At 40.9% G+C, this 14129-nt stretch overlaps 1 protein-coding gene across 2 annotated transcripts in view; it reads left to right on the top strand.

The window, feature by feature from the left end:
• ABHD3 (abhydrolase domain containing 3, phospholipase) overlaps nt 1–14129 on the top strand; it is a 34930-nt gene that overhangs the window by 755 nt on the left and 20046 nt on the right. The window contains exons 2-4 of one of the 2 annotated variants that reach the window (XM_036322932.1): nt 75–238; nt 1896–2078; nt 13672–13717. In XM_036322932.1, coding sequence (XP_036178825.1) covers nt 75–238; nt 1896–2078; nt 13672–13717 — 393 coding nt within the window. The remainder of the gene's footprint in view (nt 1–74; nt 239–1895; nt 2079–13671; nt 13718–14129) is intronic. The other variant, XM_036322933.1, reaches the window with a different exon arrangement.

Here is a 14129-nt window from a genome sequence, read left to right as displayed (position 1 = left end):
CCCGGCCGGTTACCGTGTACGGTTGGCAGAAACTTTCTGTTGTGGATCCTTCACCGAACTGTCTTTCCCCACAGAAGCCCCAGTTAGTGACGGGGGCTGAGAGTTTCAGCCGCTTCCTTCAGGACCACTGCCCCGTGGTGACAGAAACGTACTACCCGACGGTCTGGTGCTGGGAGAGCAGAGGGCAGACCCTGCTGAGACCCTTCATCACTTCCAAGCCCCCAGTGCGGTACCGGAAGTAAGTAAACTTCCATCTTCAGTCATATCTTCAACATCACGGTTTTTTGCATTCCGCTGATTAATAGAACCTCTGGTTGAGTAGAAAAAGGAGGGATGAAAAATGGAAAGCATGCCCCTCACCCCACACCCAGCTGCAGGAAGGTATCAAGTATTGCCTTTCACCATTTGGGGGGGGGGGGGTTGCTCTGATGTAAATGGTTTATTTCTAGACTGCGAGAAAGGTTTGGGGGTTCCTCTTTTAGAAATTCCTCATGCATCTGCCCCTGAGGACTAAATCCTTTGATGATATGTACAAGTTCACTGATGCTGGGGATAAGTGTGGGGGTGAGAGGATGAATTAATTTGGATTTTTGTGTGACCAAACCTCTGTCAAAGGACTTCTTATTGATAAGCAAATGGATTCTTGATGATAATGCCCTTGAGGTGTTAAAGATATGGTCCAGAATACACCAGTAACCAGGAGATTTAAATGGTGCCTATTATTAATTTCCCTGAGTCATCTAGTCCTTCTGGAGTTCCTTTGGTTGCCTGGAACTTGCACTATTTGTCTGTGAAAATTCTATACGTTCAGAGATACTATGGGAGAAGTACTTTAAATTTAAGAAGCAAATTTTGTAATAGACTCTATGGGAAGACTCCGTTATTGAGTCAAATAGGCAAAGAGATCATATCAGCATTTTATTTATTCATAATTCCATGTTGAATTATTTGGCTGACCTCAATCAAATAGGGGTTAAAGGCTGGGTATTTTAGAGCAATGAGGAACTAATTAAGATAAATACCTGAGCCCGTGACTCAGTGGTTGAGCCTCGACCTGTGAACCCAGAGGTCATGGTTCCATTCCTGGTCGGGGCATATACCTGGGGGGGGTGCGGGGGGCAGGAGACAGCTAATCAATGATTCTCTCTCATCATTGATGTTTCTATCCCCCTCTCCCTTCTTCTCAGAAATCAATAAAAAAAATACTTTTTTAAAAAAGATCTCCTTGCCTCCGTGTCTCAGTAGTTGAGCGTGGAACTATGAAGCAGGAGGTCACGGTTCAATTCCGGGTCTGGGCACATGCCAGAAGCAGCCTATCAATGATTTTTTAAAAATATATTTTTATTGGTTTCAGAGAGGAAGGGAGAGGGAGAGAGATAGAAACATCAGTGATGAGAGAAAACTATTGATATGCTGCCTCCTGCATGCCCCTACTGGGGATTGAGCCCGAAACTCAGGCATGTGCCCTTGACCAGAATTGAACCCGGGATCCTTCAGTCCTCAGGCCAATGCACTACTCACTGAGCCAAACCAGCCAGGGGCAATCGATGATTCTTACTGATGTTTCTATCTCTCCCTCTCCCTTCCTCTCTGAAATCAATAAAAAAATTAAAATAATAATAATAATAATAAATTAAATTAAAAAGATAAATACTTGAAATACTTTGAGGTTCATTTTTATATACTACCTTTTACTAGTGTTACTGGAAATACTTTAAGGCACTAATTTCAGAACATTTTTGTAATGAAAGAAAGTGATATAAGTGTGTGTTAGTGAGTGCTGAAGAAAAGATATTTTGAGATGACCAAATACTATCTTTTATTTATAGAAGTAAGACACTAATATTAAGATGCAACCTGAAACACTGGATATGTCTTTGAATTATTTCTTTTAGTGAATTTATTAAAACTGCGGATGGAGGACAGATTTTACTGGACTGGTTTGATAATGATAACAGTAAGAGTTATATGGATGCCAGCACCAGACCTACTATCTTATTGTTGCCTGGCCTCACTGGAACAAGCAAGGAATCGTATATCCTTCATATGATCCATCTTAGTGAAGAATTAGGATACAGGTACTGGTGAAAATTTTTTTTTCATTTTTCAATTAATTAATTCTAAATGAAACACAAATTACCTTCATGTTTGTTTCAGAAATGCTTATTATTTCTTGAATGGATTAAGCAACCCCCTAAATTATTATTTTCTCTGTTTCTTCCTTCCCCTGTTTTTTCAGGAAGGTGCGTAACTGAATCATTTCATGGGAAGTGGTACTTAGCATAGTAGGCACTCAGCAGATTTTGGTTGAATGAAATTAGAATCACCTAGGAATTGACATAAGACCCAGGTTTGAGAACCACTGAAGAGAGTGCTATGCAGAATAGCAGATCCCTGAGAGTACACTGTGGCCTTCATGTCACACTCCATATTTGAGCCCTCGATCCACTTATCTTGCCTCAGATCCCAAGTGTACAAAATATTCAAAATCAGCTTGTAGGTGTCCTTATTTTTCCAAAGGTGATCCGTGCCTCTTTGCATGTCCACTGGCTAGTGTTCAGTTAATGATGTTACACCATTTTTGAAAAACCATTATTCAACTTGGTTAGCAGATACAATTGACTTAGCAATATTAAATTTCAGGTTCAACTCTAAAATCTTAAAACAGTCATTGTGAAAGGTAGTGCTTTTTTTTAAAAATATATTTTATTGATTTTTTACAGAGAAGAAGGGAGAGGGATAGAGAGTTAGAAAAATCGATGAGAGAGATCGATCAGCTGCCTCCTGCACATCCCACAGTGGGGATGTGCCCGCAACCAAGGTACGTGCCCCCGACTGGAATCGAACCTGGGACCCTTCAGTCCGCAGGCCGACGCTCTATCCACTGAGCCAAACCGGTTTGGCGGTAGTGCTTTTTTGTGCCTCTGTCTTTTTCAGCTGATATTAACTATTGTAATGTAACACTCTGAGTTGCATTTAGAGTTGTATCTTATGTACTTGAAATACTTGTTTGTGTGAAAAACTGAGGTTGAGTTTATATTAATAAAAATATTTGGCCGGAACGGGTTTGGCTCAGTGGATAGAGCGTCGGCCTGCGGATTGAAGGGTCCTAGGTTCGATTCCGGTCAAGGGCATGTACCTGGGTTGCGGGCACATCCCCAGTGGGGGATGTGCAGGAGGCAGCTGATCGATGTTTCTCTCTCATCATCGATGTTTCTAACTTTCTATCTCTCTCTCTTCCTCTCTGTAAAAAATCAATAAAATATATTTAAAAAAAATATATTTGTATATACTTCTGTAATAGTGTCAACAATAAAAATAAAGAAAAAATATTTTTATATAAAGGGGAAAATGCCAGAAGGGTTATTTCAATTTTGACAAGTTAACTCTGATCTTTTATAGATAAAGCATATTTTGTCCATGAAGTGACAGTCTCTCAGAAGCTTTGATATGGTGTTTCAGAATTATGGTTTCAATGAAATTTGCACTAAGCAATATCAGAAATTTATCATTATTCAATGTTTAAGCACCAATGTGAGGCTTGATTCCAATTTTTTGCTAAAACTTAGTCATGCTCAAAAAGTACAGTTCATAAAGCCTTTTGTACATATTTAAATTGCTGATTCTATACTTGGCCTGATCTCTCCCCCAAGATTTAGAAAGTACTTTTAAAAACAATGCAATTGAAACTCAGGGACTGCATCTTATAAGTCTTAGAGTTGCCAGTATGCATGGCTTTCTTCCATCATTTGTAAAAGTTGCCAAATTTTATTACCAAACTAGAGGCCCAGTGCATGGATTCATGCACCAATGGGTCCCTCAGCCTGGCCTGCACCCTCTCGAAATCCATCTGCACCCTCTGACATCCTCGGGGGATGTCAGATAGCTGGTTGGTTTTGGCCCGATCCCCGCAGGCGTAATCCAGACAGGAGGGAGCCTGATCCTGTGCATTGAGTGTCTGTCCCCTGGTGGTCAGTGCGCGTCACAGCGACCAGGCGTTCAATCGTTCAGTCATTCGGCCACTTAGGCTTTTATATACATAGGTAGATTTAATTGTCATTTCATTACACTGTGCTTCAAAGCTGTTGGGAGGGTCTAACTTCCCTAAGGGTTAAAATTTCTTTGATGGATTTAGAAACTTTATTGAGAATATATGATACAAGGAAGGCTTTGTGTTAGGTACCATGTGGAGATATAAAGAGTTATGAGAAGTTGTCCTTGACTCAAGAAGTTTATGAGAGGGGAGGCTGGATCAAGTCACTGTCAGTTGCTTGAAGACCCAGTTTATTTCGGTTCAGGGTAATCTAACACTGAATTGGGTAGCAGAATGCATGGATAAGGAAAGTCAATAAATTTTTCAATAGCCTTTGGGCCTATTGTTATTTTTAATTGACAAGGAATCTCTGAATCTAAGTTGGAGAGAGTATATTAGTTAGCTTTTGCTGTATAACAAACTATCCAAAACTTAGTGGCTAGACACAACAACCATTTCACTCACAATTCTGTGGGTTAGCAATTTGGGCTGAGCTCAGCTGGGTAGTTCTGGTCTTGGCTGGAATTTGTGTATTTGTGGTCAGCAGCCAGAATTAACTCCGTGCTTGGGGATCCTTTACAAGGATGACTCATCTCAGCTCCACATAGTCTCCACATCAAGCTCACCCTGAGGTTGATCATTTGGTGGCAAAGGGTTCCAAGCGTGCAAACGTGAAAGCCACATGGCTTCTTGGAGCCAAAGCTGAGAACCCTCACAGTGTTGCTTCTACTGCATTCCAGTAAAACAAAGTTACTTTCTAGTTGAAGCAAGTCAGCCCAGAGTCAAAGAGTAGGGAAAGAGACTCCACCTTTTGACAGACCTGAGGAGCTACAAACTATTTTTGTAATCAATCAAAGACAGTCAGGTAGTTGCAAAGACCACTGAGGTAAAAAATGCATCTGGAACTTTGGCACAAGACTGGGTTGAGTTCTTAGGTGGCAAAACAGATCTAAGTCATTGATCCTGTAGCATGAGGTTTAGTAGGTAACATAGCCTGTGGAAGGCTGTGTAATGGGGGAATGTACATGGGCCTAGGAGCCAGGCCTGAATTCAAATGTTGGAACTGCCACTTAGTGACCCTGGGCAATTAATTTTTAACTTCGCCAATCACAGTTTCTTACTAGAGAGTTTAATGAATCAGAATGTATAAAGTACTTGCTTTAGTGCCCTGAACAAAGTGGGTCTTTAGAAATGTTCAGGTCTGTTTCCTGATCAACGTAGAACATTTTTTAAATATAAATAAATAAATAAATAAATAAATAAATATATATATATACACACTAGAGGGCCGGTGCACAAAAATTTGTGCACTCGGGGGGGAGGGGGGGTCCCTCAGCCCGGCCTGTGCCCTCTCGCAGTCTGGGACCCCTCAGGAGATAACGACCTGCTGGCTTAGGCCGGCTCCCGGGTGGCAGAGGGCAGGCCCAATCCCTAGGTGCAGCCCCTGGTCGGGCTCAGAGCAGGGCCAATTGGGGAGGTGGGGCGCCGCCCCATCATGCACAGAGCAGGGCAGATTGGGAGGTTGTGATGCCACCCTCAGTCATGCTCAGGGTAGGGCCAATCGGGGGGTTGGGGCACTGTCCCCTGTCACACTCAAGGCAGGGTCGATGGGGAGGTTGCGGCGCCACACCCTGTCACGCACAGAGCAGGGCCAATCGGGGTTGGGGCGCTGCCCCCATCACACACAGAGCAGGGCCCATCAGGGGGTTGGGGCACCGCCCTCTATCACCCACAGAGCAGGGCCGATCAGGGGGTTGAGGTGCCGCCACTCTCACACTCAGGGCAGGGCCGATGGGGAGGTTATGGCTCTATCCCATCATACACAGAGCAGGGCCCGTGGGGGGGGGGGTTGGGGAGCTCCCCCCTATCAGGCACAGAGCAGGGCTGCTCAGGGGGTTGGGGCCCCGCCCTCTGTCACACACAGAGCTGCAGGGTGATCAGGGGGTTTGGGCGCTGCCCCCTGTCACGCTGATCCCGGTGCTGGGAGGCATATTACCCTTTTACTATATAGGGTAGAGGCCTGGTGCATGGGTGGGGCCGGCTGGTTTGCCCTGAAGGGTGTCCTGGATCAGGATGGGGGTCCCCACTGGGGTGCCTGGCCAGTCTGGATGAGGGGCTGAGGGCTGTTTTCAGGCTGGGGGTGACTGAAGTTCCCAACCGCTCCTTTTTTTCTTTTTTATTCTGGGCCAGCTTTACCTTGAGGCTTGGCTCCAGCTCTTAGGCCTCCCTCTGGTGCTCAAAGTAGGTATCCGGCCTTTGCTTACAATGTTGCGAATCTGCTGGCTGAAGTCCGGGCGGTATTTGTTACAATGTTTCTTAAACTGCCCGCTCAGAGGCCTGCAGCCGCAGGCGGGGAACGTTGGTTTCCTCCGTCACTGAAGCAAGCAAGCCTCATGTTAGTTTCAAGCTGCCTGGCTGCCGGCCGCCATCTTGGCTGACAGTTAATTTGCATATCTCGCTGATTAGCCAATGAAAAGTGTAGCAGTCGTACGCCAATTACCATGTTTCTCTTTTATTAGTGTAGATATATATATATATATATATATATATATATATATAATTTAAAGAGCAAGTACAAGCAAACCTACCTCTTGGAAATATAAACATCTAGTTTCTTTGCAGGACTGTTTGGATATTATTATAATGTCTGTTGTACTATCGTGTTTCATAGGGAGTATGAACGCCCCAATATCATGGGAGTGCACTTGCCTTTGGGCCCCAGTTACTATCTTGTCTAAAGACTGAGTGTGTAGGGAGAGTCATGTTTTCTGTCAGGTCACCAGGGAACTGTTGATGCTTTATGATTTAGACATTAGAGAGAACCTTGCTCCTGGCATATGGACAAATAACACATAAGGGTTTACTGTTGTTGTTGTTAAACAAATGTTGTTTTCCTGTACCTGAAAACTAATGAAGACACAAACCTTTTCTGTTAAGGTCTACTGATTCACAATTAAAATGGGTGAGGTGGAAACTCAGCTAAAGTTTGTTTAAAATAATTGTGAGCAAAGGCTTTATGAATAAGTCAAAGGTAAATAGAACCGGATGGGCAAATGCTTAGCCTATCTGTACGTTTTCCATCTTCGCTGGCAGAGTGCAGTGTGTACTCCCTGGATAAAGGTGCCTTTGAAAGGAGCAGGGACTTGCTGAGCCAGACAGCCCCAGTCATTCTTCCAAATTTTATCAATTAGAGAAGTCCTCCATCTCCTGGGGAGCAAGTAAAGTGAGAAAGACGTGGAGTGTGTTTACAGAGAAGCCTTCTCATAGAAACCAGAGGAAAAGTTGTTCCCTCTAATACGTTACACCCATTTGATTGATAAAGTAGTTAGAAATTTTATCCACTCATTCAATATTTCTTTTTTAAGAAATCCAGTAACATGTAGCTTAGTGGTTGAGCACCGACCTATGAACCAGGAGGTCTCCATTCAATTCTGGTCAAGGCACATGCCCAGGTTGCAGGCTAGATCCCCAGTAGGGGGCGTGCAGGAGGCAGACAATCAATGATTCTCTCATCATTGATGTTTTTATCTCTCCTCCCTTCCTCTCTGAAATAAATAAAAAATATATATTAAAAAATCCAGTAACACAGCTTGATGGATATAATTTTGTTTACCTGGATAATATCCTGTTTTCTTTTTAATCCTCACCTGAGGATATGTTTATTGATTTGAGAGAGAGAAAGGAAAGGGATAGAGAGAGAGAAAGAGAGAGAAACATTGCTTTGAGAAACATCAATCAGTTGCCTTATATACACACCATGACTCGAGATGGAACCCCAACCTAGGTATGTACCCTAACTTGGAATCAAACCCACAACCTTTTGGTGTATGGGACGACACTCCAACCAACTGAGCAACCTGTCCAGGGCAATATCCTGTTTTCTTAAAATTTTTTCCAAACATCTCTGAATTAATTTCTAGCACTACAACTAAAAACAGGGAGAAAAACAGTAACTCTGAGAACATCCAAATTATCTTTTTTTTTTAGCCTCTTTTATTGAGAGCCTTCATTTACCATTTTACTCCACCCCCAAGTAATATTAAAAAGAGTGACCCATCATGCCCTGTGGTTCAGTGATTAGAGCGTTGGACTGCAAACTGAAGGGTCATGGGTTCAATTCCCCATCAAGGGCACGTACCTGGGTTGTAGGTTTGATCCTTGGCCCCAGGTCAGGGCATGTACAGGGAATAAGGCTGGGGCATGCGCAGGGAGCAACCAATCAACATGTCTCTCTCACATGGATGTTTCTCTCTCTATCTCCCCCTTCTCCCTCCCTTCCACTCTTAGTTGCATCTGACACTAGTGATTTATTCCTTCCCTCCATAAAATGTCTCATTTGGTTTTTCTGATATTCCAGAATACTGGCATTTGTAACACTGACCACTCAGTGCTAGGCGCTGCCAGTTATCTCCTAATATTTATTCTCCCTTTCTTCCCCTGTAACAGAATCCTCCAATTTCTGTTGGGTAGATAGCTGCCCAAAATAAAGACTTCACTTTAAAGCCTCCCTTGATGCTAAGAAACAGCAGGCCATAGTGATATCAGTAAAAATAGTGTGCACAATTGCCAGAAAGCATCCTTAAAGGACATCGATGCAGTCTGTATTATCCATTTTTCTCCTTCTTGGGTGCTGGCATGCAGATGTGATAGCTGGAGCTGAAGCAGCCATGGCTTATGAAGCAATGCGATATAGGGAACTTAGTTTCCTGACACTATAGGGCCCCATACAAGCCCTGGTCTACCTTCTTGGATTTTCACATGAGAAATAAATTTGTATCTTGATTAAGTCGCTGTTATTTTGAGTTTTCTGTCATTTGTGGGCAATCCTGGTGCTTCCTAATACATTTGTCCCCTACCCCTGCATACTCTTTGTCACTTCAATTAGACTGTATGCTCTTTGGGAATATAGGTTCTGATAGTGTCCTTTGCAGTACCAAAATACTTAATGGCTGGCCTAGATTTCAATGAACTTTTCATTACATAATTCTTGACGGGTCACAATACTTAATATTACTTAACTGCTGGAAGTTAAGAGACAAGAGCAAGAGTGGACCACACACTTGGCAACTTTAACGCATTCTTTTACTTTCCAGTTTGGAGTTTGGGCCTGTGCAGTTTTTATTCAGGGGAAGTAGCACCAGTGGATACTAAGCTTCAGGTGACACTCAGCTGCTTTTCCTGCAGCTTTGAAAGTGCAGTAGCGGGTCATCTGGAGACTCTTCCTGAAGGAGGAGGGAAGGGGAGGCTGAGCTAAGAAAAATGAGGTGGTGAAACACAAGGACGAGTTCTGATGACTCCCTAATCTAAAAGCAGTATCTTGGATACAAAGTCATTTTAAATGAACATTAGAATGTTTTTATCTAAAAGTATGTTTATCCTTGCCGAGACCGGTTTGGCTCAGTGGATAGAGCGTCGGCCTACGGACTGAGGGGTCCCAGGTTCGATTCCGGTCAAGGGCATGTACCTGGGTTGCGGGCACATACCCAGTGGAGGGTGTGCAGGAGGCAGCTGATCGATGTTTCTCTCTCATCGATGTTTCTAACTCTCTATCTCTCTCCCTTCCTCTCTGTAAAAAATAAATAAAATATATTAAAAAAAATAATAATAAAATAAAAGTATGTTTATCCTTTATCTTGTTAAAATAATTTGGTTTTTAAAATTTTGAGAATGAGTCAGTTAATGATTATTCATGAGACTGGCTAGATGAAATAATGCATATTAGAAAGCATTGAATGAAGGTATTTCTGGAAAACAGAAATAGTACCATTCTCTAGGGACTTAACATTATCTAATTGTTAGATAGTCCACTATAAAATGATACCCCAATTAACAAATTTTCAGAGACAAAGCTCTTTTAGAGAGCCTTGTGTTATCACTTGTGTTGTTATTCAACTGAAAATACGGTGCATTTCTTTTCAAACCTAACTAGATTCTATTCTTGAGGCCAGGAACCTTACATTTTTATTTCATTTTCCTCCTAATTCCATCTTGAAATTAGTTCAGTAAAGCCCTGGACAGGTAACTTACTTGGTTAGAGCATCATCCCGATATGTCAAGGTTGCGGGTCTCTCTTCCTTCCTCTCGTTCTGCCTCTCAAATCAGTTTTTAAAAATTAGTTCAGTAAATATTCTGTTTAATAATTTTTTGAATGAATGTATCATTCCAATATTCATATTCATGTAAAGTGCTTAGAACATGATCTGGCACATAGTAAGCACTAACCAATATCTATTGCTATTATTATTACCTGAAATCAGTGTAGTGCTTTCTAAATGTTCATCTCACTCCTTCCTTTGCTGATTTTTAGTGGTTTTTTTTAGTTTTATTTTTTTATTAAATTTATTGGGGTGACATTGGTTAATAAGACCATATAGGTTTGAATATAGTTCTATGACACATGAACTGTATATTGTATTATATTATTTATGTCCTGAGAATCAAAGACTTGTGGAATCTTAAACTGGAAAATATTTAAGGTCATCTGATAAAATCACTTTATTCTGGTAGATCACTGGGCTTGAGCAGATTCAAGGCTATCTGATCCATCTCACTATAATAATGGTTCTCAGACAAGGGGGCTATAGACAGCCCCCATTGTAAAGAATTACTTGGTCCATAATGTCCGTAGTGCTCAAGGTTGAGAAATCCTGTGCTGTAGGTATGTCTCTGCTTCTTATTTAACCTTCATTAAAGGAGACTCGCCTGCTTCCCTGGTTGATGTGTTCCATTGTCACAGAAAATTCCCTGTACCAGGTTTATCCTTTATTTGGTATGTCTTCTCTTTACTTATATTTGCCATGCTTTGAGAAGAAAATTCAAATAGTTAAAATGTGCAGGAAAACGATTTTTCTCATGTATATACCCTTTAAAGTTGTTTGGGAGAAATTATAGAAATTATTTGGAGAGAGCTGTTACAAAGCTTACAGAGGCTTATTGAATGCCTTAGGAATAGTAGTTGTTTCTGTTAAACAAAACATTTTAACTTTAAAAAGACTGTGTGTGTGTGTGTGTGTGTGTGTGTGTGTGTGTGTGTGTTTTAAAGAAAGTCTTTATTGGGCCACTGCTAGCAAAAGAAGAAGATGGGTCTTGGAGCATGGAGTCTAAACCACCTGCAGCATCACTAACTAGAAAAGACAAAGATGCCGAAACCGGTTTGGCTCAGTGGATAGAGCGTCGGCCTGAGGACTGAAGGGTCCCAGGTTCGATTCCGGTCAAGGGCACGTACCTGGGTTGCGGGCACATCCCCACTGGGGGATGTGCAGGAGGCAGCTGATCGATGTTTCTAACTCTCTATCTCTCTCCCTTCCTCTCTGTAAAAAATCAATAAAATATATTAAAAAAAAAAAAAAAAGAAAACATGTCCTTCATGGCTTTTTTATACATCAAGTAGGGGGGGAGAAAGATGTATGCTGTTCTAAAATAATTTACATTAGCTGTAGACAAAGGGGTGGGAGGCTAGTTCTGGGAGGGCCAGCAGTAGGGAAAGCTCCTGTGTAAGCGGGAAGCTGAGACTCCTGGGGTTCCACTGCACCTGGCTATTCTGCCTTTTAGGTAGTCTCAGAAACAGCCCCCTGGAAGTTAGTTTCATAATTCCAACATACAGAAGAAAAAAACAAACAAAAAAATAATTCCAACAGACATTAAAGAGTGTAAGTAGTCTTTTGTTGGTTTTTACCCTGCAGTTGTTACCTGATGAACTTCTTTGTGTTTCTTTTTAATTGAGAGCATCTCAGGTTTTTTTCTTGTCATTTCACAGCTACCTCTTTTAGCTTTATCTGTAAAGTGTTCCCTGATGACTGACAGGGCAGGAACGGGGTTAAATGAAAGAAGCTGGAGTGGGAGAGAGGAACAGAATGGCAGCCCCATTCTGCCTTTCTCTGTAGCGGATTTGCTCTTCCATTCTTTATCTCTGCCCCATTTCCAAGACTAGAAGTCTATACAGTGATCATGCTACTGAATGAACGTTGTCAGGAACTAAGGCCTATGGAGAGGTCAGTACCATTTCTCCTCTAGCAAGAGACGCCAGAGCTGTGATCCACTTTTAAAAGTTGCCTGAAAAAAAGGGGAAATATCCCAGTCTGCAGTTTGGAAGGAAACCCCAGGTGTATAGACTGCTTTTCCATGAGTTTGCAGGTCATCTTTTTCTTTCCCTTCACAAGGTCTGTTCTCTTGTCTCAGTGGCAGTCACACGGTGATGTCTTGCCCCAAAAGTCATTTTTTATCCAGTGGTTCTTTTCTGAATGACTAGGATCTTCAAGGCTCAAGGTCACAATGAACTTTAGCCCCAATTCAAGTGTAACTTAGGTGCTTATGCAAGTAAATACAATTGACTAACTTATTGTGTCTAAACTGTCTTGCCATATATTTAGCAAGAAAAGATTAAGGACTAACTGACATTATGCTAACTTTTCTGCATGTTTTTATAGTATATTTAAGGTCTTTCTTTGACTAGTCAATAAAATGTAATATTTCTAGCTTTTTCTTTAATGAAATTTCTGAGATTTTTAAACATTTTCTTTTTCATTTGGACCTAGTAAAATTTCCTATATGACCTTTCAGAAACAAGACAGAATTCCTTTGCAGAAACATATCCTGAATACCACATTAAACTCTGACCCCCCTGAGAACAGAGTCAGAGTTGTTGAATGTTTTGTAAGGCAGTCAGGTCATTGGTGCTTAGAACCCATGCAATGATCAGCAACACCCTGAAAGAAGGGAATTAGAACCTTAAATATCCTTGATTGATTGGATAAGTAAATAGTAAAAAACAAAATGAATTTTAATGGACACGAATATAGATTAAACCAAAGAAATCTGTGCAGACGCAAGTCAGGATTTGTTTCAGGGTGGCACAAAATACATATCTGGGGTTATGATTGACTGAAAAATGTAATGAGAGTTAAAATTTTAAATGCAGAATGACTATTTAAAGCTACCCTGGCGCGACACCTACCACTGTTACTAATAGCTGTCGTTGTGTACTTAGTGTGAGCCAACACTGCTCTAAACCCTTTACATGTGACTATTGACCCAGAAGAGGCAAAGAGGTTTATGTAAACCACAGGTAGTCTTTCCTCACCTAAATCAACTGCACACCCACTGGGGGCCCATCCTACCAGCTCAGGTGCCGGGCTCCTTTCAGCTGCACCTGTGGTAATGTTTTTTTGCCTCAGGTAAAATTCCAGTATCGCTGTTTGCTGAGCCTTGAGAGAACAAGAGCTATTTTTATGAGGCTAGGAATAAGTACTTATTAATGTTACAAATAGAATAGGTAGAGAGGCCTTCTTAAAATTTGAACCAAAAACAATTAAATTTGACTTGTATTTAGAATTGTTTTAATAATATTTATTGGAAATGTGTGTATATGAATAGGAAGAAGTTATAAAAATTCTGCTTTTGATAGGAAGATGAAACATCGTTTCAATATACAGTTTTCTGACTTGAACCCATGTATTGAATTTAGAAAACTGGAAATGTATTTCATGTACTTAGATGAAATTGTCAAGCATGCTCGTGTCTTTGGAAGAGATTTTTCAAAACCTTTTTGTGCTCTAAAACAGTGCTAGGAAGATGATTTTGATAATGTATTGTGAGCAAGAATCATGTGTAAAAATAACAAATTTGTTTTCTGCTTTTAGATGTGTGGTTTTTAACAACAGAGGAATGGCAGGGGAGAATCTCTTGGTAAGTAAATTTAAACTAATAACAGCTTAATTTTTAAAAGAATCATTTCTAGTTTTATAATGAAAAGTATAACTCATAAACAATACAAATTCATTGTGGAAAAATACAGATAAGCAAAAAGAAAATGAAATTTGTAAGATCCATAATTATACAATCAAGGGAATCCCCTTGGTCTATGTTCATTCAGATCTTATATTTAAATGGCAAATATGTAATATATTTCTGTTTTTATAAAAATTAACATTTTATTTTATAACAACTTTTGCACTTACTGTATTTTAACATCAATAGATATTTACATCATTTTTAATGCAAAACATGTTTTCTTTAAAAATTAACTAGTACAACCCTAGCCGGTTTGGCTCAGTGGATAGAACGTCGGCCTGTCGACCAAAGGGTCCCGGGTTCAATT

This window comes from Myotis myotis, unplaced genomic scaffold (assembly GCF_014108235.1).
Source record: "Myotis myotis isolate mMyoMyo1 unplaced genomic scaffold, mMyoMyo1.p scaffold_m19_p_9, whole genome shotgun sequence".
Lineage (NCBI taxonomy): Eukaryota > Metazoa > Chordata > Mammalia > Chiroptera > Vespertilionidae > Myotis > Myotis myotis.
This window is presented reverse-complemented; position numbering and strand designations above follow the sequence as displayed.